At 36.4% G+C, this 25,259-nt stretch overlaps 1 protein-coding gene across 2 annotated transcripts in view; it reads right to left on the bottom strand.

Annotated features, from left to right (window-relative positions):
• MDGA2 (MAM domain containing glycosylphosphatidylinositol anchor 2) overlaps positions 1–25,259 on the bottom strand; it is an 837,606-nt gene that overhangs the window by 435,543 nt on the left and 376,804 nt on the right. For both annotated transcript variants that reach the window (XM_055291423.2, XM_055291424.2), the window contains exon 2: positions 24,326–24,465. In XM_055291423.2, coding sequence (XP_055147398.1) covers positions 24,326–24,465 — 140 coding nt within the window. The remainder of the gene's footprint in view (positions 1–24,325; positions 24,466–25,259) is intronic.

Below are 25,259 nucleotides of genomic sequence, written 5' to 3'. Positions count from 1 at the left end.
TCAAAAAAAAAAAAAAAAAAAAAAAAAAAAAGATATTGTCAGACATTGATCTATCTCATTACTCAAACAAAAAAGCAACTTAATTCTTGTGTACAATTCATTAAATATTGATTAACCCATGTTATAGTGGCTGTAGCAGGAAGTTACTATATTCAAGGTTAAACTTTTTATAGGTGTTTTACTATGATTAAAAATACCATTTTCTAGATATTTAGCTTGCAATGGTTTAAAATGTTCTCCAGACTAAATCTCCAACTGAGAAGATCTGTGGAGAGCTCTATGGGACAGGATTCTGGAGCCTCTATCACCTGCTCATCTGCGTGCTACAGTCAATCCCGTGCTACTTTTTCATGTTCATCGTATTATCCTGAAAAATTGTAAACCGACTCAAAAGTAAACAGAATGGTTTAGTAAGGCCATATATACTTATCACACAGCTTCAACAAATGATAATTTGCCATTCATAATTCCCCTATCCTCCCTCTCACCTTTAAATAATTTATTTTTATTTCATTGATCTTAAATTCAAGACATCATATCATATTCTCTGTAAATACTTCAGTATGAATGTCTAACAAACATATTTTTTAAAACCACCATAATGCCATTTTTAAACCTTGTAATATAAACAAAAATAATATAATATATAAGGTATATATGATACAATAAAATATATAATTAATATATTATATAAGGTATATAATATATAATAAAATATATAATTAATATATAAGGAATATAATATATAATAAAATATATAATTAATATAAAATTACCAAGTGTGTTCAATTAATATAAAATAAAATATAATTAAATATGCTATGAAATAATAATTTAATGTAATATAAAATAACCAATATAATTTAATATAATATAACCAAGTTGTGTTCCTCTATTGCCTCAAAATATCTTTTTAAGTATTTTTTTTTTAAATTAGAATCTGGAAAAGGTCTATCCATTGCATAAGGATGACATGATCATTAAGTATCTTAATTAATCTATAAAATTCACCCCTCTCCCCCATCCCATGTCAGCTACTAGATGATTTGCCCTATAGATTTTCATACATTATATATTTTAGTGATTGTATTTTGATGCCAATTAATACACTTCTCTATCCAGGTATTTTCCAGAATTTGTAATTCATTCTAGAGGCTTAATTGTGTTTATTTCCATTTTTAAAATGTGTATGATAACAGAACATCAATAAATCATGGATGGCACCATAGTGCTTAGTGCTTATCAAGAGGCTCATAGAGGTATATATTATCTGGTTGTACCATTCTTAGGGTTAGGACTTATCATAGGATCTAGGTATTGTCATACTGATCCATCCATTTTTAATTTCCTCAGCATATTTCAACTAATGATTTTAGCAGTCATTGATGATCACTGCATAAATCCATTATTTTTTAGGCATGTAAAACGCTGATTTTTGAATTCTGTAATTTCTTCAGTATGTATTAATTGAAATTCACCAGTAAAGAAAACACTTTCTGCTAGGCACAGTGACTCATGCCTGTAATCCCGGCACTTTGGGAGACCGAGGTGAGCCGATCACCTGAGGTCAGGAGCTCGAGACCAGCCTGGCTAATATGGTGAAACTCCATCTGTACTAAAAATACAAAAATAAGCCGGGTGTGGCGGTGCGCCTGTTGTCCCAGCTACTCGGGAGGCTGAGGCAGGAGAATCGCTTGAACCCGGGAGGCGGAGGTTGCAGAGCCAAGATCGCACCACTGAACTCCAGCCTGGGCTACAGAGCTCCGTCTTGGAAAAAAAAAAAAAAAAAGACACTTTCTTCAACAATTATTTGGATACCTTGAAATGATGTTTGTATAGAAAAGCCAAGAAAATGCTAGACTCCTTATTATAATTTTTCAGAAAAACGAATATATGCATAAGCATTCTAAATGTGGCCATTCATTCTTTTTGTAGTTTTCATGGGCTGGTGTCATCATATACTAATAGATACTGATATATTTGACATTAATGCAGTCACTTGATGTTCATGCAACTTTCCATGGAATAATACTAAAGAAATAGTTGACCTGAAGAGCTAGAAATTCCCAGTTAAGTGTTCATGGACAGATGCTTACAAAAATTCAAACAGGGCAGGGTGCGGTGGCTCATGCCTGTAATCCCAGCACTTTGGGAGGCTGAGGCGGGCAGATCACGAGGTCAGGAGATTGAGACCATCCTGGTTAACACGGTGAAACCCTGTCTCTATTAAATATACAAAAAAAAAAAAAAAAAAATTAGCCGGGTGTGGTGGCAGGCGCCGGTAGTCCTAGCTACTCGGGAGGCTGAGGCAGGAGAATGGAGTGAACCCGGGAGGTGGAGCTTGCAGTGAGCCGAAAGAGCGCCACTGCACTCCAGCCTGGGCGACAGAGCGAGACTCCGTCTCAAAAAAAAAAAAAAAAAAAAAAATTCAAACAGATAATCAGTTCTATACAACCTGTCATCTTTTAAAAAATGTAAAATACATGTGAATATTAAGAATGGACTAGCTGGGTGTGGTGGCTTGTGCCTGTAATCCTAGCTACTCAGGATGCTAAGGTAGGAGCATTGCTGGAGCCCAGGAGTTGAGGCTGCAATGACCTGTGATCATGGCACTGCACTCCAGCCTGAGCGACAGAGAAAAGATCCTGTCTTAAGAAATAAATAATAAATAAATAAACAAAATACATTTTTTCAATGGAAAGGCAGTGAAAATGTCTATTGTTCAAATGTACACTCCAAAAATCTCTTTAGTGATGAAGTCATCACATATCAAAGGTCTTTGTTACATTATTATGCTTATGGCTATTAATTTTGGGCAAATATTGAATGCTTCTTTTAAATGTATAGATTGTGGTAACAGAAAGGAAGGAGAAGCGAGGGTTAGGGAAAGAAATAGAAAGCAAAAGAGAGCAAAACATATTGTGGGAAAGGGCAATAAGTTGGTAGATGAGGGTAAAAGTTCACAAAGAATGAATGGAATTTCAATCAGTCCTCTATTTTCAAGAAAAGTAAATTAAAATGAGATTTGGAAAGGGATCGCATGAATACTGGTATGCTCTTCTGAGAAGATGCTTCACTCAACTCTCTTTTTTGCTATTTAATGCAATAAAATTTAAAATTTTCATATTTTGTGATAGGGTACACTTTGTGTTTTGCATGTCACCTAGAACATAACCTTATACATACATATATATATATATATATATATATATATAGATAGATAGATATACTTCATGCATCTACAGTGCAGTTAGGAATAAACATTACATGAATACCATTTTGTTACATTTGATGCAAGTTACAAAAGCAACCAGGTAAACTGTAAATAAAATTCCAAAGAGAGGAAGAATTGCGCATATTCTGCCATAAATTTAAAGCTTTCTGATGCTCGGTGCTTGTCATTGTCAAATTCTCAAACCCGATTTTCAGAAGAATATAGTTTTGTTTTTGCTTTGCCTTTTAAGAAATGATGATAATCCTGCAGTGCTATTTTTAAAAAATAATAACAAAAATTAACCACCAGCTTTCCTTTCTATAGTCGATTTAATAAATAAACAGAAAGACAGTGGAAAAATCCCGTAGTTAGTTACATTGGCTGTGCTTTTGATGGGTGATGATAATAAAATCTGAACAGGAGATCGCGACTTTCCTGGCTAACAAGGTGAAACCCCGTCTCTACTAAAAATACAAAAAATTAGCCGGGCGTGGTGGCAGGTGCCTGTAGTCGCAGCTACTCAGGAAGCTGAGGCAGGAGAATAGCCTGAACCCGGGAGGCGGAGCTTGCAGTGAGCCGAGATGCTGCCACTGCACTGCAGCCTGGGCGACAGAGCGAGACTCCATCTCGGAAAAAAAATAAATAAATAACATAAAACCTGAACAAGTCAAGTAAGATCATTTCAGTCTACAAAGCTGAAAAGTATGCAAGTCCTAAAAAGGGGACAGAAAGTGTATAAACGTGTGAAGACATAGAGCAGTACAATGGAAGCAGCTTGAAGTCAGCACTTCGGTAGCCTCTGTCCCCAACAATCTAAGTGGCCTTGGTCTTGTCACTTAATTTTTCTAGGCTTACTCTGCATATTCATGAAATGCAAAGGAACAAATAAGATAAAATCAAAGTTTCATCAAAATTTTGTTTTTCTAATAAAATATAAGAAGAAGCACCCATCCTAAAGAACTTAAAAGAGACTATCCTCAGAGAGGGCAGTTATGATTAATTACGTACAATTTGGAACAGATACATGCAAAGTCAGCCTAATGAAGCCGAATTGTTAACACATCTCTGGGACTTGAGTGTAATGTGACTGAATGTATTAATATTAACATTAATATGGCTAAAGAAAGAATGCGTCAATCAAAACAGTAATTGGTCAGCCCTGTGAATGGAAAAACAAGCTTGTGGGTGGACAGCTTGGCAAGTAGTACCTATTTGAGAACTGTTTGAGAGAGAAACTCTTTGCTATTGCACTCAAGCCCATGGTTTCCTACTCCATAGTAGGTAAGATGGCCTTCAGGTACCCCAGCCAAACGTTTTTGCTTGTCAGTCTGATTACTGTTTGGTTCCTTGGTTGACTTGCATGCATTTTCGTTATTTCTCATACATAATGAGAAATGTCCCCAACCTGATCTTTGGATCGTTTATACATGTGTCAGCCTTTATGAGTCTGGAAAGTGCAAACCCATCTGTAATCTACTTCCATTATACTAACAAAACCATATTTATGAACTTGTAAAATGAATATTAGAACCTGGAGTGGCCTTATTTTACCAAGGTCAATGCTCTCCTGTGGATAACTGCCTAAGAAGCAAGCCAGCATTACCCAGATGATGTATCTTTGACTGTCTGCCTGTACCTAGGCAGCTACTCACTTAGCTTACCTGTATGTCTAATAGTATATTAAATGTAGTTTTTAATTTAATCCATGAACATACCAAATCACCACAGAGGTGGACTAGGATGTTAGCAAAGTTCAGACTGCTCAACATAATGTTACAGAGTGCCATGACAATATTGGAACATTTACCAACTCTATTAACTACAATATTGGTCAAGTCAATATGTTGCTCTCCAGAGAGGGGATCCAAAGATATATTAGAGAAGTTTATACTTCATAGAATGTATGACTTATGGATCACCCATGCATCCTATTTCATGCATCCAAATTCTCTCTGTCTCTAAAGCAATTAAATTTACCCTTGGGCTTTCTGTTTTGTGCCAGAGACAATGTTCCCTCAAAGCCTTCTAGCAAAATTAACTATGGCTAGTTGTCAGTATGAATGTTTTAGCATATACTTTTTGTAACTCTGTTTTATTTTCTACTAAATTGATTTTTTTTTCCTTATCTGACAAAAAACAAGCTTTCATCATCTCTGTATTATTAAGACACAGGATTATAACTTTTTAGTTTGGCGTAAGCAATAAATTATCAGCAGTAAATTTAGAGATATTGTCTAGAAATTTAGTACTTTGTGAATATGTTCCAATGACTTGAGATCCCAATGTCTCACCATTACATCCGTACTTTAAACTGTGTGCTGTTGTCAAACGTGATGTAGAGGGTTTAAAGCTAGAATTTTCTCAGACTGAAGGGCTTTAATAGCTTCATATTACTGAGTCCCATTTCCCAAGTGTCTTTAAGTCCAAGGTGGGTAGTAAAATAAGAAGACAAATGAAGTATTTTAAGCCATCAAGGGAGCGCTTAATACATTCCTACAGGCATTGAGGTATATGGCTTCCGACAGTGCCTCACGGACATAAGTGAATCAGAAGATTTCCTTATGAAACGCTTAATTCTTAGAGGTAAATAGCAGAAGCACAGGCAAATACAATTCAGCATTTTCCAAACGCAGCATAATTAATTAAAATACTAAATTAACCAAATTCACAGGACTAGAAAGTGGAGACATTAGAATTTAAAACCATGTCATTTGACTACAAAGTAATAATGCCTGTCATATTCACTCATTAAATAAATACTTGAGACCTACTACATGTGAAGTTTTTATGTTTAGGGTCCTATATTGTGTGTCTGTGTGTGTGTTTGCATGTGTGTGTGTGTGTGTGATAGATATATATAACTTTTAATTCTTTTTAATTTTTATGGATACCTAACACTTTTACGTATTTGTGGAGTTCATGTGATGTTTTGATATAAGCAAACAGTGTGTAATAATCAAAGCTGAGTAATTGGAAGTAACAGTCACCTTATTTGTCATTTATGTAAGTTGGGAACATTCCCAATCCACTGTTTGAATTGTTTGGAAATGTACAAAAATTTATTGTGAACCATAGTCACCCTATTGTGCTACCAAAGATTAGATCTTATTCCTTCTATCAAACTGTAGATTTTACACACTAACCAAACCCTCTTTATCCCGCCTTCCCTATTCCCCTTCCCAGCGTCTGGTAACCTCCATTCTATTCACTGCTTCCAAGAGATTAGTTTATTTTTAGCTCTTACGTGTTAGTGAGAACATGTAACATCTGTCTTTCTGTGTCTGGCTTATCTCAATTAGCAAAATGACCTCCACTTCCATCCATGGTGTAGCAAATGATGTGACTTCATTCTTTTTTGTGTGGTGGAATAACATTCCATTGTGTGTTCATACACCACATGTCCATTATCCATTCATCCACCGGAGGACATTTCGGTTGATTCTGTATCCTGGCTATTGTGAATGGTGCTGCAATAGATCCCATATATATTATCCTCCAGAGCAAGACACTTTTTGAAATAGAGAGACAACGCTATTGAAAAGTATAGTGGAACAACAGCCACAAACCAGGACTATCTCAGGCATATCATTTTATATATATATATATATACATACATACACACACATATATATTATATATAATATATATAATATATTATATAAATGTATATATTATATATCATAAATAAAAATATATATATACTTTACTATCATAGAAAATGAGAATGCAACATGAAGTCTCTGTTCTCTAAGAATTTATAGTTCACGGAAACACAGAAAATTTGAAAATAATTTGATTATTCTCTTTTATAATTCTGTGATAATCATTATTATCCAGAGTTTTAAGTCTTTCCTTGTATGACTTTATTTGATCATTAAAGAACTGTATTATATACTTACTATAACTATTTTCATGTTACACAAGAGGAAAACAAGTAAAAGAGAGGTTAAATAAATTAATCAAATTCACGGGGCTAGAAAGTGGAGACAGTAGAATTTAAAACCATGCCGTTTGACTCCAAGGCCTATAATCTCATTCACTCCCCAAAACAGCGTCCTGGGATAGTAGGGAAGTGGCCAGGCATTCTGTGGCCACATGGAAGAAGCACTTAGTCAAGCCTCTTAAACCAACCAAAGCTTTTGGGAAGAGGTGACAAATAAGGTGTTTACTTATTTAGCCAAGAGGAAGGGGTGGGAACAAGTAGAAGGGACCACAGATATAGTCAGTAGGAAAAGCACTGTCGCTTCCTTCAATATTAATGATGCACACCAGTCATATTTATCATGTTTCATTTATTAATATTTTATCAACAAATAGTTGAAAAATATGAATTATATATTTCTGGTGTACAACGTGATGTTGTGATATATGTATACATTGTAAAGTGGTTAAATCTAGTTAATTAGTATATCCATTGCTTCACATAGTTTTTTTTTTTGTTTTTGAGACGGAGTCTTGCTCTGTTGCCCAGGCTGGAGTGCAGTGGCGCGATCTTGGCTCACTGCAAGCTCCGCCTCCCGGGTTCACGCCATTCTCCTGCCTCAGCCTCTCCGAGTAGCTGGGACTACAGGCGCCCGCCACCATGCCCGGCTAATTTTTTGTATTTTTAGTAGAGACGGGGTTTCACCGTGGTCTCGATCTCCTGACCTTGTGATCCGCCCGCCTCAGCCTCCCAAAGTGCTGGGATTACAGGCGTGAGCCACCGCGCCCGGCCTGCTTCACATAGTTTTCATACAAGATCTACCTCCTTAGCAATTTTCAAGTATACAACATATTAACTATAGTCACAATGCTGTACAATAGACCCTTTAAAGGTAGCCTTAGAATTTCTTCAGTAAAAGTATGGATTATCTAATTTCAATGAATAAATAATATATGTTACAGGTTGATTATGTGCCCCTAAAGCATACACTGAAGTCCTAATTCCTAGTACCTCAGAATGTGATGTTACTTGGAAATAGGGTGCTGCAGGTATAACTAGTTGAGATGAGGATACTGGAATACAGTGAGCCCTTAATCCAATCCACTGGTGTCATTACAAGAAGAGGAAAACCCCATGTGAAGACAAGCATGTGATAACAGAAGCAGAGACTGGAGTGATGAAGCTGAAAACCATGGGACACCTAGGATTGTCAGCTACCCCCAGAAGCTAGGAAGAGGCAAGGAAGGATTCTACCCAGAGTCTCAGATGGATGATGGCCCTCCTGACACTGTAATTTCAGAATTCTAGCCTCCAAACGGTGACAGAATACATTCCTGTTTTAAGCACTTTCTTTGTGATACTTTCTTATGGAAGCCCAAAGGAAGTAATACAAGGCACTATCACGCAATTCAGGCACTTGCCCAATTTTGAAATTTGAGAACCATTTAGACTCATACTGGATGTTAGCAGATATAAAATTTACATATCTCATGAAATATGTTTACATTCATTCTGTACAGTAGCAGACATCATGCTTTTCTGCTATTTCAAAAAATTCTTTTCAAAATGACCTGTAAGTTTGACTGACTACACTACATCTTCCTGAAGACACCACAGAGTTATTCAAAATGGAGAGTTGTTCTGATTATGTATCATATCAGCACAAAAAAAATCACGTAAATTTGATACCACATTGCAGACCCAGATGCACAAAAGTTAATTTTTAAAAATACAGAATTTCTATGAAACCCACCAGTGAAGGCACTAATTAACTAAGGATCATGTTCTGCTCAAGCTTATCCAACATCATTTAATGATTTCTGCCAAAGGCGAGTAAGTAAACAAGAAGGGGCCAGGTTGTAGAAGATAATGTTTTCTCATGTACCACAAGAAGCAGAAAAAGGAAGAAATCAATGTTTGCTGATGGAAAAGGATAAAACTGCCAGGAAAATAAATGTTATTTTTAGTTTTTTGTTAAGACCTTGGCATTAAAAGGAAGTCAAAATAAAAGATTAACAATTCCTTAAAAAAAGAATTGGCCAGGCGCGGTGGCTCACGCTTGTAATCCCAGCACTTTGGGAGGCCGAGGCGGGCGGATCATGAGGTCAGGAGATCGAGACCACGGTGAAACCCCGTCTCTACTAAAAATACAAAAAATTAGCCGGGCGTGGTGGCGGGCGCCTGTAGTCCCAGCTACTCGGGAGGCTGAGGCAGGAGAATGGAGTGAACCCGGGAGGCGGAGCTTGCAGTGAGCCGAGATTGCGCCACTGCACTCCGGCCTGGGTGACAGAGCGAGACTCTGTCTCAAAAAAAAAAAAAAAAAAAAAAAAAATTGATTGAATCATTCTTAATAACTGTTTTCTTATTTTTCAGTTCTGGGAATACATTTTATAAGCACTTTCCTTGTGTAGTATAAGTTAACTTTTTCAGATCACAGAAAGATTGTTATTCCTTATTGATTTTGTTTGAAGCATCTTGCAGCTTTTCAGAAAATGGCTGTGATAAGCCTAATTTAGAATAAATGTATCATGTTTACAACCAGCAGTTGTATAGATTATTAATTACCACTGATGGCATATTCCTTAGCATAGAAGCAGATAGGCATTATTTTCTATATTTGCAAGTTATTAAGCTTAAGTCTGAAACCTCATTTAAAGTCATTTTAATGAGTGTTTCATTAGATTAGAGATTTGAAAACTCAAGTAAATTAATTGTCTTAATTGGCATCTTTAATGTGCTAACCAAAAATGAAAAGGATAAATTGTGTTCAATAGGACCACAAGTAGATTGCTACCATATTTATTTCATGCTACCTTTTTAAAATAGTAGGGGTGGATATAACAAATAACTCATACTTTCTGGACTTACACACACACACACACACACACACACACACACGCACACTCTCATACTTAAGGCATATACATAATACAGACTCATAAACTAGATCAATTAATTTGATTATCATTTCATGATTAAAAAACTCTCTTCAGGCTATGCTGAAGTTGGTTAATCTGAGGAACAAAAACATATTGTGAAATATCTACCATTTAGCCATCTTTCTACTTAAATAATACATTTCTGAACTATGTCAATAAGAGTCTTCTAATAATAAAAATACAAAATCCAATTCATCGATGTTCATGTAACTGTTCAGAATTTCCACATTAAAAAAACTGCAACTGTTTTCCTTAAAATGATATATTTATAACTATGAGCAACGCGATCAATAGATTTTCAATTCTATGTTGACAGATGGTATTTCTTTCTTCTTGAAATGCCCTGATAATCTTCAAATACTTATTTCATATCAACTCTTGTAGTAAAACAATGGCTCTGATCTTATTGTTGTACCTATATAATATTTTTCATTAAAATACATAGATTTCACAAAGAGACACCTAATTTCAAATTTTCAGCTACGTTGTATATCTAATTATTTTGATTCTGAGTTTTGAGATCCATTTTCTGAGCTCCCACATGATCCAATTTTGACCATCAGAAAATGTGAGTGGCAAAGTTGTTAGGAGCAAACAAATCCTTACTTTGCATTTATATCATAAATCTCTGTCACACAAAATTCCTTGTGCATGAACTTGCAAACTTAAAATGCTTAGATTTAGTTCAAGTAAAAGACATTTTTTAAGAGATGAGAAGAACAAACAAGGAAAATATAGCCTATACTGCTATGCTCTGAATATCTGTGTCCCTCCCCAGAATTCATTCATATTTTGGAATCTTAATCCCCAGTAGGATGGTATTAGTAGATGAGGCCTTTGGGGGTGATTAGGTCATGAGGGTAGAGACCTCATGAATGGGATTATAACCCTTATAAAGGAGACCCTAGAGAGCTTGTGCACCCTTTCTGCCATATGAGAGTAAAATAAAAAGGAGAACAAGTATGAGAAAGCAAGCCCTCATCATACATGAATCTGCAGGTGCCTTAATCTTGGATTTCTCAGCCCCCAGGACTGTGAAAAATAAATTTCTTTTGTTTATAAGCCACCCAGTTTATGTTATTTTGTTATAGCAGTCCAGACAGACTTAGAAATATATTCATGCTAATTATGTTATATAAAGGTCTTAAGAAATAAAAACAAAATTTCACTAAACATTATATCCTGGCCAATGACTTATGGCTTTTCTTTGAAAATAAAAGTACAATAATTCTGAATCACAGTTAAGCAACACAGGTTAGCAGCAAAGAAGAAGATACTAGGGTCACATGTATGGATACACTCCTCATTGAGCTTGGGTCCAGAAGATTTGTAGTGTCTTATTCTTTTGGCTGAGAAGAGGAAATGTGGGACAAAATTCTATAAAAAGGAGTTTGTTTTGGGAAATAATCCCAGGGAAATCATGTAGGGGATTTAGAACAGTGATACAAAGAATGAAAAAAAAGTATAAGAAAGTGTGATTCCTTTGGTCATTGCTTAGAGTAACGGACTCCATTCTCCTGTGAATCTCTGAAAAGGCATGCAGAATGTGCTCAGAACTCCCTGACCAAGGGACAACAAAGGGAGCATGTATCAACTAAAACCTACTTTTAATTAACCAAACAGATGCTTTTCAAACAGCAATTAGTACTTTGCTGCAGAAAGTTTAGTCTTGCTCCAAAATCTAAAGTTCTGTGCTGTGATTCTCTTCTTAGACTTACTGAAGAATCTACATAGCATCTTTATCCAACATCAAAGCAGCTAGATTGTATTGCCTGAGCAGTAAGGTGATTTTCACTCAAAGCTGGACTTGCTGCAGAACACTTTCTTGCTCTTAGCCCTACTTGAAACTGCCAGCCTTCAAAATTAACTGACAAAATGACTTGGAGAAATATTTTAAATGTAGTATATGCAGCCCATAGAATCCAAAGGTCTATCTTATTCTGCACCCCATTCTTAGTGATAGGACTTGTGAAGAGCAACAACTTTTACCACCTTCTGTTATGCATACATCTTACTATGGCATCCAGACTACTCGCTGCTTCCTGTTCACTAGGTAAAAAATTCCAAGATGTAATCAATGCAATGGACCAGTACAGATGCTCCTTAACTTATAATGGGGTTATCTCCTGATAGCCCCATCACAATTTGAAAATACCGTGAGTTGAAAATGCACTTAATACATCTAACCTACCAAATGTCATAGTGTAGCCTAGCCTATCTTAAACATGCTTAGAACACTTAACATTAGCCCACAGTTAGGCAAAATCATCTGGCTACGCAGTACGCTGTAGATTATCAGCATTACGTGGCTGTCTGAGAGCTGAAGCTTGCTGCCACTGCACCTCATCACAAGGGAGTATCGTACTGCATATCACTAGCCTGAGAAAAAGTCAAATTTCAAAATTCAAAGTAAGATTTCTGCTGAATGCTTATGACTTTTGCACCATTGTAAAGTTGGACAATCATGTTAGGAGACCATCTGTGTAATCGTCTATAGATTACCAAGACAATCAAGTTCCTTGTGCACTGTAATATTACAGAGAGTGAGCGTTAGCCCTGATCTAGGGCAGATATGTACACGTGGATTACTGTCTATCCCACATAAGAGCAAATTTCTGAATTCTCTTTCATTATAAGAATTAAAAAGCATGCATTTGTTAGATTACTAGCTGCATACCAGCTAGTGCCAGGGGTGTGATTTTGTTCCAGTGAAGATACCACATCTGATCCAGCAGCTGCGTTGATTTGGTTGTTTACCATAAGCTGTTATATATCATAATCCTCCTGACTTTTTAGTTACTTTACATGTGAAGTGAATAGATGCATGATGGAGACTATGACTCCTTCACTGTTAAAGCTCTGATGGTAGCATATAGCCTCCGAAGTTCCTCCTGAGAAGCAGTGTTACTGATGATTTCATACATTGGTTTGGGAAGAACAGTCTCATAGGATTCCACAAGGTCTTTTATTTATTTATTTATTTATTTATTTATTTATTATTATTATTTTTTTATTATACTTTAGGGTTTTAGGGTACATGTGCACAATGTGCAGGTTTGTTACATATGTATCCATGTGCCATGTTGATTTCCTGCACCCATTAACTCGTCATTTAGCATTAGGTGTATCTCCTAATGCTGTCCCTCCCCCCTCCCCCCACCCCACAACAGTCCCCGGAGCGTGATGTTCCCCTTCCTGTGTCCATGAGTTCTCATTGTTCAATTCCCACCTATGAGTGAGAACATGCGGTGTTTGGTTTTTTGTCCTTGCGATAGTTTACTGAGAATGATGGTTTCCAGTTTCATCCATGTCCCTACAAAGGACACGAACTCATCATTTTTTATGGCTGCATAGTATTCCATGGTGTATATGTGCCACATTTTCTTAATCCAGTCTATCGTTGTTGGACATTTGGGTTGGTTCCAACTCTTTGCTATTGTGAATAGTGCCGCAATAAACATACGTGTGCATGTGTCTTTATAGCAGCATGATTTATAGTCCTTTGGGTATATACCCAGTAATGGGATGGCTGGGTCAAATGGTATTTCTAGTTCTAGATCCCTGAGGAATCGCCACACTGACTTCCACAATGGTTGAACTAGTTTACAGTCCCACCAACAGTGTAAAAGTGTTCCTATTTCTCCACATCCTCTCCAGCACCTGTCGTTTCCTGATTTTTTAATGATGGCCATTCTAACTGGTGTGAGATGGTATCTCACTGTGGTTTTGATTTGCATTTCTCTGATGGCCAGTGATGAGGAGCATTTCTTCATGTGTTTTTTGGCTGCATAAATGTCTTCTTTTGAGAAGTGTCTGTTCATGTCCTCTGCCCATTTTTTGATGGGGTTGTTTGTTTTTTTCTTGTAAATTTGTTTGAGTTCATTGTAGATTCTGGATATTAGCCCTTTGTCAGATGAGTAGGTTGCAAAAATTTTCTCCCATTGTGTAGGTTGCCTGTTCACTCTGATGATAGTTTCTTTTGCTGTGCAGAAGCTCTTTAGTTTAATGAGATCCCATTTGTCGATTTTGGCTTTTGTTGCCATTGCTTTTGGTGTTTTAGACATGAAGTCCTTGCCCACGCCTATGTCCTGAATGGTATTGCCTAGGTTTTCTTGTAGGATTTTAATGGTTTTAGGTCTAACATATAAGTCTTTAATCCATCTTGAATTAATTTTTGTATAAGGTGTAAGGAAGGGATCCAGTTGCAGCTTTCTACATATGGCTAGCCAGTTTTCCCAGCACCATTTATTAAATAGGGAATCCTTTCCCCATTTCTTGTTTTTGTCAGGTTTGTCAAAGATCAGATAGTTGTAGATATGCGGCATCATTTCTGAGGGCTCTGTTCTGTTCCATTGATCTATGTCTCTGTTGTGGTACCAGTACCATGCTGTTTTGGTTACTGTAGCCTTGTAGTATAGTTTAAAGTCAGGTAGCGTGATGCCTCCAGCTTTGTTCTTTTGGCTTAGGATTGACTTGGCGATGCGGGCTCTTTTTTGGTTCCATATGAACTTTAAAGTAGTTTTTTCCAATTCTGTGAAGAAAGTCATTGGTAGCTTGATGGGGATGGCATTGAATCTATAAATTACCTTGGGCAGTATGGCCATTTTCACGATATTGATTTTTCCAACCCATGAGCATGGAATGTTCTTCCATTTGTTTGTATCCTCTTTTATTTCATTGAGCAGTGGTTTGTAGTTCTCCTTGAAGAGGTCCTTCACATCCCTTATAAGTTGGATTCCTAGGTATTTTATTCTCTTTGAAGCAATTGTGAATGGGAGTTCACTCATGATTTGGCTCTCAATAAATTAGGTATTGATGGGACGTATCTCAAAATAATAAGAGCTATCTACAACAAACCCACAGCCAATATCATACTGAATGGGCAAAAACTGGAAGCATTCCCTCTGAAAACTGGCACAAGACAGGGATGCCCTCTCTCACCGCTCCTATTCAACATAGTGCTGGAAGTTCTGGCCAGAGCAATCAGGCAGGAGAAGGAAATAAAGGGTATTCAATTAGGAAAAGAGGAAGTCAAATTGTCCCTGTTTGCAGATGACATGATTGTATATCTAGAAAACCCCATTGTCTCAGCCCAAAATCTCCTTAAGCTGATTAGCAACTTCAGCAAAGTCTCAGGATACAAAATTAATGTACAAAAATCACAAGCATTCTTGTACACCAATAACAGACAAACACAAGGTCTTTTCTACTAAAATGATTCTGACTTATTTCACAGGTCACATAACCAGTGTGAGGATCCTGCTTGTTGCTAAGTATGTCGGTCCCAATTATGTACTTGGGAGTCTGGGGAAATAACCATAGATCAATCCATTTACCAGGCTAGGATTCCTTTTATCTCTTGTCTTTCATAAGCCCCCATTAGCATTACAAGTCCATTGATGTCAGTGCTAGCTCAGGGTCTGTACCTTTAAGAGCCCTCAAAAGGCTTTGTTAGTTCACTTTTTCCAGTGTAAGTTGCTATGTAAAATGGCCATAAATCCTTTTAAGGAAGGATTGAGACAGCATTTTTGTGTATTTTTCAGTGATATTGCTAGGCCTTTCTTTAAGAAAACTTGGTTTCCCTTTCAACCAGTAAGAGTTGGCTCCATGAACTAGTTTAAATTTGGAAACTGGATGAATGATTGTGATCTTCCATTTTAGCGGAAAATCTCTACTTCCTCAAGGTGTCATTTTTGTCTTTTTAGATAAGTCAAGTACTACTCTAGTCAGCTACCCTTGTATTTCATCATTTTCATCCCTAAAAACACTATGATATATTATCCATTGTCATAAACCCTTGTGGATAAAAGAATTCTGGTTGCTATTCTGACCTTGTTGCTCTTCACGCTGTTGATATCTATATTAAGTCTGTTGGTAAAGTGCTACTACTAAACTTCTGCCATTTCTGAAAATGGCAGAATCAGACCATTGAGTTTAGAGATCCTTGTTCTATGGTAGCATCTCCTACTACACCCTGGGATACAGAAGACAGCCACCCTGAGCTTCTCAGAGATGCCAGTGTCCATCTGACTACTGCATTTCTCACAGTGAATGCCTTGGGAACTCTCTAAAACGAGTCTCATATAATAAATATGTGCTAACATTCCCACCTCCCTGAGTCTTCTAAGTTTTAATATTCTGTGAAGGTAGCTCCTCTATCTCTAGCTCACTTACTATAAGTTCTCATGATGTTTAAATTTCAAAGAACTATCATAACAGCATTATTAGGACTAGCTCCAGGTATTCTTACTCATAATTAACCCAAGTCATAGAAGAGTACTTTATTCTTAAATTAGTCCTAGCCCAGTATCATCGCACTCTAGACCCACATTACCTCTACTAAAAGTCCAGGAGCCAAATCCGGGCATAGAGAAGCGACAAATTTCAATGGAACAGACAAGAATACTCCACCTACTTTGTTGAGTTAAATTTAAGTATATAGTGATAACAGTAATAGTTTATGATTATTGTTTGCAAATAAATTATTATTTAGTATCAATGACTCAATTACAAATATGATTATCATTTACTAAGCATTTATGTTGTGCTAGGCACTCTGTTAAATGATCTACACATATTGTCTCATTAACTACACAGACTAATTTTTTTTTGAGATAGTACCTGGAATGAATGAGATGTTTTAGATTGTTCATAAAATTAAACAAAAGATGAATTCTGAGAGGAGAGTAGATAGGTAAATATGATGAACAAAAATAATTTTTCTTGAGAATTTTAATAAAATTTCTAAAAATCTTTGGTTGATGCTGATACACTGAGAGTAAAAAGTATTAGCAATTTAGGAGTATGTTGAAGTGTTGACCCCAAAAAGCCTTTCTTATTCTATATAAAAATCAGTGGAAACAAAACTATATGAAGATTATAAGGAAGACTGTAAGTGTTTCCTCCTAAACAAGCTATGCTAAATACATTTACTCATGTAAGCATGAACTTAATACAGATGAACATCACCTGGAGATGGGACTAGGTATATGAGGCAGGGGCAGGGATTGTGAAAGCAGCTATTGATATGACAACCTTTTTTTTCTTTTTTTTTTTTTTTTTGAGACAGGATTTTGCTCTTTCCCCCAGGCAAGATCAGGGCTCAGTGCAGCCTTGACCTCCCCAGGCTCAAGCAATCCTCCCACCTCAGCATCCCGAGTAGCTGGAACTACAGGCAAATGTCACCACACCTGGCTAATTTTTTTATTTCTTTGTAAAAACGAGGTTTCCTCATGTTGCCCAGGCTGGTCTAGAGCTCCTGAGCTCAAGCAATCTGCCGACCTCGGCCTCCCAAAGTCCTGGGATTACATGAGTGAGCCACCGCACCCAGCTGCTGTGGAATTTTTTAAAAAATAAATGTTTGGATGCTTATCCTAAACATTTTCCACATCTTATCCAAATATTATTTGAAAAAGTATCAGTTATTTTAGTTGGAAACTCTCTAACATGATATAGCAGACAGATTCAGTCTAGATATGTTTATCACAGATGAAAAAAGCAAATTATATTAATTTTATAAAACAGAAAAAAGTTAATATAATATTTGATTACAGTGGAACCTAAACCTGCCCACATTAATTGGAGATAAATCCAAAAATCTAGTATGTTTCTTATTCAAGTGCATGCATTCTCATTTTGAAAAAAAATTTAATAGACTAAATCAGAAACAAGTATAGGAATATGAATCAAGATATATAAAATATGTGCAAAGAACAATACACGTAGCACTAATGGTTTCAAACTGAAGAACTGGCTACTAACGTTTGCTAAGATTTTTATCATGGTAAGATTACCATTTGAGAATCTGCATAGAAGATTAACAAGGACAAAAGCATCAATAACTCTGCAACAGCCTTGGTAGTTAAAAATGCATTTATACAACAATCAAATGACTGAATACAATTCTATTATAAAATTGAAAAATGGCCCAGCCAAATTTTTTTATGCAAAAAGCAAATGCTCACTAAGGTTAAGGTGTAATAAACTACTAGACAATTTTAATGCTTCCTAGTGTTTTGGATTTACATAATTATTTTTAAAGAGTGGCTTTCAAAAATATTTTAGTGATGAAAAATATTATTCAAATGAAATCTTACCCAGAAAGCCAGCATATAAAAAGAAGAAAAGCAGAGCTGCTTTGATTGATGCACATTTTTTTCTTTGTTTTGTTTTTGAAAGGAGAAGGTCAGTATCTTCTAACCTTGCGAACAGGCATAACTATGTTTATTATTAAAAGAAATTCAAAGACCCACACATTATACTGGTTACAATTAAATTGTATTGCTATCTGAGAAGTCTGAAATATTAAAAGTTCAAATGTTCAGTATTCCTACTGAGAACTTCCTTTTAAAAACTGATCATACTTTCTACATATGACCTCATTGCAAGAATAATGCAATGTAACTAAAATCTCAACATTTATTTGGGTGGAGAACACGAAAATAATATTTTCTAATTCATAGGGTAGATAAAAAATATTTGAGATCAACTGAGGAAATATTTTAGAACAACTATAAAGGAATGACCTGCTCATTTATATATCAAAATGTATTATAGGCCGGGCGCAGTGGCTCACAACTGTAATCCTAGCACTTTGGGAGGCTGAGGCAGGCGAATCACCTGAGGTCAGGAGTTTGAGACCAGCCTGGCCAACATGGGGAAACTGGGTCTCTATGAAAAATACAAAAATTAGCAGGGGGTAGTGGTGCGTGCCTGTAATCCCAGCTACTCAGTAGACTGAGGCAGGAGAATCGCTTGAACCCAAGAGGCGGAGGTTGCAGTTAGCCGAGATTGTGCCACTGCACTCCAGCCTGGACGACAGAGTGAGACTCTGTCTAAAAATACACATATATAGATAGATGATAGACAGACAGATAGATATAGTAAAGCTGTAAAAGTTAAAACGGAATTGGTACAGAAAAGAATAACAGAAAGGTGCAGACTAATGTAATTTTGTTAATGCTAAAAATAGCATTTTGAAGCTGTGTAGTAGAATATTGACCATCCTGTTTGTATAAGGGCAAGAGGGAAAGAGAGAGAAGAAAGAGACAAAGAGAACACTAGACTAACACTTCGTACTAAAGACGAAATGATTTCCTGATGATTAAATTATCAAATACATAAATGACTTTAAAAATGTTAAAAAAAAATGGATATAAGGAGATCTTGCTAAAGTAGCTACAAAACTCAGAAGCCAAAAACGATTCATGTTTTAAAAACAAAAACTTGAGAACAAAAGTATCTTAAACAATCTTAAAACACAAGTAACACACTGGGAGGTGCAATTGGCAACATGTTTATCAGCAATTGAATTTATTTATGTAGTATATTTGTCTTCACAAGTCTACAAGAAGATAAGCAGCAAACTAGTAAGAAAAGAGAAGATAAGAGCAACCAGTAAATAGAGATGTACAAATGACTGATAAACATGTGGGAAAATGTTCAAATTGGCTAGTGATTTAAAATGCAAATTTAAACTACAATAGAGTGTAATTTACTTTCTTGCATCACATTGCCAAAAATAAAAAAAAAAAATACACTCCCGTTGAGAAAGCAAGTAACAGGTCCCTTTCAACTTTGGCTAAATAGTTCCATTTTGAGGAAGGAAACTATGCCACAGCAATGCTACCATACATTTCACAAAGATGTACATACAGGCAACACAAACATATACCCTACAAGTATTCATTGGATTGTTTATAACAGTGACCATCTGTAAGTAATTTCATGACGAAGGACACAGCAGCAATTATACACATTTGAGAGTACTCACAGCAAAATTCAGCACACCCATACAAAGAACTATTCAGCCTGAGTGCAGACAATGATCCAGGCCACTGGTTCAAACTTCAGCGTACATCAGATTCTCTTGGAGGGCTTGCTAAAACATGAATTGCTGGCCCCAATGCAGGGCTTTCTAATGTGAAGGGATGTGAGAATTTTCATTTTTAATCAATTATCTCCAGAAACCACACATTAAGAACGACCAGCCTAGACCCATACTTGGTGTTTTGGACACATGGCCAAGTGAAAAATTCTAGTCATAGAATAATACTTTTCATTATCGCATTTATTAAAAATTCAAAATGGAACATGAACATAAATAATTATATTTAAGGAAATGCATCGAACAAGAACTGAAAGGTGATATGCCAATCTATTTAATATCTACTTCTGGGAAGGAGGGCAGGTAGGAGTGAGAAGAGAAACACTGATGTTAAATATCCTACTGTTTAAGTCATTTGCAAGAAGACTATATTTATAATGTATTTAAATTATTGACATGACAGTTTTGAGAGAGAAAGGAGAAAGAGGAAGGGAGGGGAGGAGAGGGGAGGGGAGGGGAGTGGAGGGAAGGGGAGGGAAGGGAAGGGAAGGGAAGGCAAGGGGCAGGGAGGGAAGGAGGGGGGCAGGGAGGGAAAGAAAAAGGGTAGCTGAATCCTGAAGCTCTAGACATCTAGAGTTTGTACTAGATTGTTAGATTTACTCGCAAACCCTTACTTTCCTTCTTTCTTACTTCTTCATATATCTTCGTAATAAACCCTCATTAAACGAGGTAGTCTGAACATAGTTCTATTCCTTGTGAGCTAAAAAGGCTAATTAACAGAGATGTATAGGCTGTGTAGAGCAATAAAACACAACAAATACTGAAATTGATTTAAATGCATCTAATTTAAGGCAGGATATAGGAACGTTAAACCATTTTTAAAACCTACTTACTTTCATACCTACACATCCAAATCTAGATCTTAGAGCTGATGCTCCTAAATTACCGAAAAATAATAAAGCCAACATGCTTCTATTACATGCTGACATAATGCTTATGTACCAAGAATGTATAGTTGTATTTGCATGTGTGTGTGTTTGTATATATATGTATATGTGTATATATACACGCACAGAATATATGTGTGTATATATATCCATAATATAAATTTAACTCTCAAAAGGATTCTATGATATAAGATAGTTATTATCATCCCTAATACATAAAAAAGAAAACGGAGGCACAGAAAGCTGGGAGATTACGGAACTTTTCCAAGGTCACACTGTTAGTCCTGGTGGAGCCAGGGTTACATCCAGACAACCTGATTCCAGCATCATGCTCTTAACCATTGCATCGTACTGACCTCTCCTTCACTTGTTTTATTTTCTTTGGATACATCAAAACTCTCAGGCCACTACCCATCACTAAACAATATACCATAAAAAAATTAAAGAGGCTAGAAAAAATGCTCTTTACAATACTTTTAGAAATAAACAATCTTTATTACTCTTACTGCTATAAGACTAGGCAGCACGCTGGGCGTGGTGGCTCACGCTTGTAATCCCAGCACTTTGGGAGGCCGAGGCAGGCAGATCACGAGGTCAGGAGATCGAGACCACGGTGAAACCCCGTCTGTACTAAAAATACAAAAAAATTAGCCGGGCGTGGTGGCGGGCGCCTGTAGTCCCAGCTACTCGGAGAGGCTGAGGCAGGAGAATGGCGTGAACCTGGGAGGAGGAGCTTGCAGTGAGCCGAGATTGCGCCACTGCACTCCAGCCTGGGGGAGAGAGCAAGACTCCGTCTCAAAAAAAAAAAAAAAAAAAAAAAAAAGAATAGGCAGCAGATTAATAAATCTGCTGATGAGTGAATGAGGAACCTCTCTCTTCCACTGCATTTCCAACTATCATTATACTCAGATTAGACCAAGCGAGAAAGTCATTCCAGCTTTCTTATATCAGCCAAGAAAAATCATCCTCAGGACCAGCTGCCAACAGCATGCCCTTTAGACTTTGACCGGGATGGCAAGCCCCAGGTATTCTGTCAGCTTTCCTTATACAGTCTGTTGACAATGAAGAGGCCCAGTTAATTTTTCAACGGGCAATATAAGCTGAAACTGATTCACCTGCAAACACCTTAATTAATTCTAGGAATAAAAAAAATTGATACCAAAAGAATACATTTTTCTTAGGATCAAAACACATTGAAATGTTTCCAAAAAATGGAATTGCTTAGGGAAAAAAAAAATGAATGATCTACTTTGTTTCAGAACCTAATCTGGTTTGTCTAGAGGTCAAAGGTTGTACTCCTGATTGTGAATGATAAAAACGGAAAATGTATGGACAAAATGGGAAATTTCTAATATTAAAGGGACAGGAGGATGGAGAGAGAGGCAGCAGAGCAACACCTGGAGTGTGTTAGAAACAGAGATAAGAAGTTGCATTTTTAAATGTAATTTGGAGTTCAGAAGGTGTAAATTTAGTACACTCAGTGTGGGACTAATGTGGGCCTCAATGAGTCTTCTCTTGCCATAAATTGCCTCTCATAAAGCTCTTCGAGGCGTCTTTTGGATGTGTTTGGACCCTCCCGTTTAGATCCCAACTTTTGATTCTGAAATTTCTATTCCATGTCTAAAAAACAAACAATGTAATCAAATTGTAACAACACTGTGTTTTCTTTGAGTTAATATTATCTTGAATTAAGTCTATCATTGTTTAAATTTTTGGTAACATTATTTTCACTGGACTTCATTGCTTTCTGTATACATTTTAAAATGAAAATGCTTCACATATCCATTTCCTTGTTCCAAATTTTAACATTTATCAGTCATCAGTCTGTCCCTGTATGTTGTCTTTTGGAATCATTTTTTTTCTATCAAGCATAATTATCCTGGCTCAAATTGTGTTCCTCTAAACTTCATTAAGACAATTTTATTCTTTAATCCATTTTCAGTTAATAGCAAATGTTATAATTTGAAATTTTAGTTATCGTGAGTTTTCCTTTTTCAACATTTTTAATAACTATTCTTTCTAGATTACTTTTCTTCTTTTTCATTTTACCAACAGCATCAGTTTTATTAAACATATTTTACCATTTCTGTTTTAGCCATGGTGTTATCTGTTTAATGCTTCATTCTGTGATGCTTTTTATTTCTATTTTTATCATTTCAGAGTCAAAATGGTAAATAAAAAGATCCTTAAGTTAAGGATCAGTCAGTAAGAGTTAAGAATGGCAGAAGTTAAAAACAGGGCTAAAATGGTGAGTTCATAAAATCTGCACATTACTCTTCGCTTTTCCCTCTGTAGCTTTGTTAGCTGGATTTTTTTTTCCTGTAACACAAACACTTAAAATATGTAATTTTGTCTACTAAGTGTGACTACTTTTCCTACCATAGTGCTTGTGTTGATTACAAATGTGAATTTTGAGCTAGTAAGGTTATTGACAATAAGAATTATCAATTTTTGAGTAAAACATCCTCAATATTCTGCATCTAAATTAGATTGTTGCATTATTTATATATAACCTAAACATATTATCTTCTATATAACTGTTTCTTTTGTTCCTACACATTTTTTATTCTTTTTTTTTTTTTTGGCTGTTGTTTGTTTGAGAAAGGGTCTCTCTCTGTTGCCCAGACTGGAGTGTGGTGGTACAATCATGACAACCTGCAGCCTTGACCTCTTGGGCTTAAGTGACCCTCCCAAGTCAGCCTCCAGAGTAGCTGAGACTACGGGTGTGCACCACCAGGCCCAGCTAATTTTTAAATTGTTTTTTGTAGAGACACAGTCTCCTTATGTTGCCCAGGCTAGTCGCCAACTTCTAGCCTCAAATGATCTCCTTGCCTCAGCCTCACAAAGTGCTGAGGTTGTAGGCGTGAGCCACCACGCCTGGGCTTTGCCTTGGCATATTGTTGTAATTTTAGTACCCTTTAAAAGTCTCCATTTTTATTGCTTCTATTAAATTAGCTTAAGAAAGCTGTAGATGATGATTCTGAAGGCCTGAGTGCATATAGTATCTGCAACTGTTTGTTTTTCAAGGTTTTCTATGAATAAAATAACTAGGAGTAAGAAAAGTACGTGTGACCTCATGCTTCACATTCTTCAGAACAAATATCTCTCGGTTGCAATTATGTCATCATGAAATCATGTTCCATGTTTTAAAATAAACTCATTGCCATATGAATTGTTATCCTACTGAGATATTTTTGTAGTTGTCTCTTTAACAGCTTCCTTAGAAGTGTCTTCTACATTTCCCACAATACCAAAACAAAACTTTCTTTTTTCATCTTATACACAAGATAGCTCAAGTTTGAATGTTCCGAAATCCCCACTCTTGTCCTGCATTGCACATATACTTGCACTTGAGTTACACACACACACACACACACATGCACACACAGTTTTAGCTAAATATTCGAAAATATACACTTTTTGACTTCTGAGAAAAGTCAGAGAATGTTTTCTCCAGTGTCACAGTTCGGGACTCACCTGTGGACGTGGATGTCCTGTGACTAGACAAGTCAACTCGAGGGTTTCTCCTTCCCGGATAGTGTAGACCCTTTCGGAGTAGCGCTCCTCTTCAATGTTACAGGCCAAGCCAGAGTGCACAATACGAACCGTGGGAGGAGCTGTCGAGTCAGGAAGAAGAGAGACAAGATACATGAAAAGGTAAGTCAGTGATCTTCTCATGAACCGTCTTGACTATAAAAGCAATTCTTATTAGACTTCACAATAGTCAGATTAGTCAGATTCATCAGTCTTAACACCTTCCCAAGGCATTGAAGATTTTGCTTCCAGAAATCTTCAAATTTATCTAACAGAGACCAACACATTTCCAGGGGAACAAGGTAGTGGAAGAACCTCAGGAAATCACCATCAATACAAGACCACAAGATAAAATTTGATTGTTAAAATGTGAGAAGGTCCCTTCCTTTCTGAGTTCAAACTTTAACATAATAAGGAATATTGCACCAAAAATATGTAGTGCAAAAAAAAGAAGACAATTGGAGGAGAAAAGGGAATCTGTATGGAAGACAAATTATTATTGACTTAATTATTTAAGTCATGTAGCGCGCAAGTTAAGAAGCTCACGAATAAGATGATTTGGTTTTCAGGAAGTGAAAACCAACTTAATTTACCATACTTATAGACATCTGTATTGATGTAAACAAAGTATGATTCTTGATTAAGCCATGGAAGAAGACAATATACCATTGTCGCCTGAGTCTAAAATTCTGATTCAAAAGAAACTTCATTAGCATAAAGCTGCCCAAATTTCTAAATATAATTTTCTCCTACTTCAGTGCCAAGGGGCCAGTAAAATTTAACTAACACTCCTTGACTTACGTATCACTGGGGACAACTACATGGAAACTTTCTGTGGGTCACGAGAAGTACTTAGCTAATAAGATATGCCGTTTGC

This window comes from Symphalangus syndactylus, chromosome 9, assembly GCF_028878055.3.
Source record: "Symphalangus syndactylus isolate Jambi chromosome 9, NHGRI_mSymSyn1-v2.1_pri, whole genome shotgun sequence".
In the NCBI taxonomy this organism is placed as follows: Eukaryota; Metazoa; Chordata; class Mammalia; order Primates; family Hylobatidae; genus Symphalangus; species Symphalangus syndactylus.
This window is presented reverse-complemented; position numbering and strand designations above follow the sequence as displayed.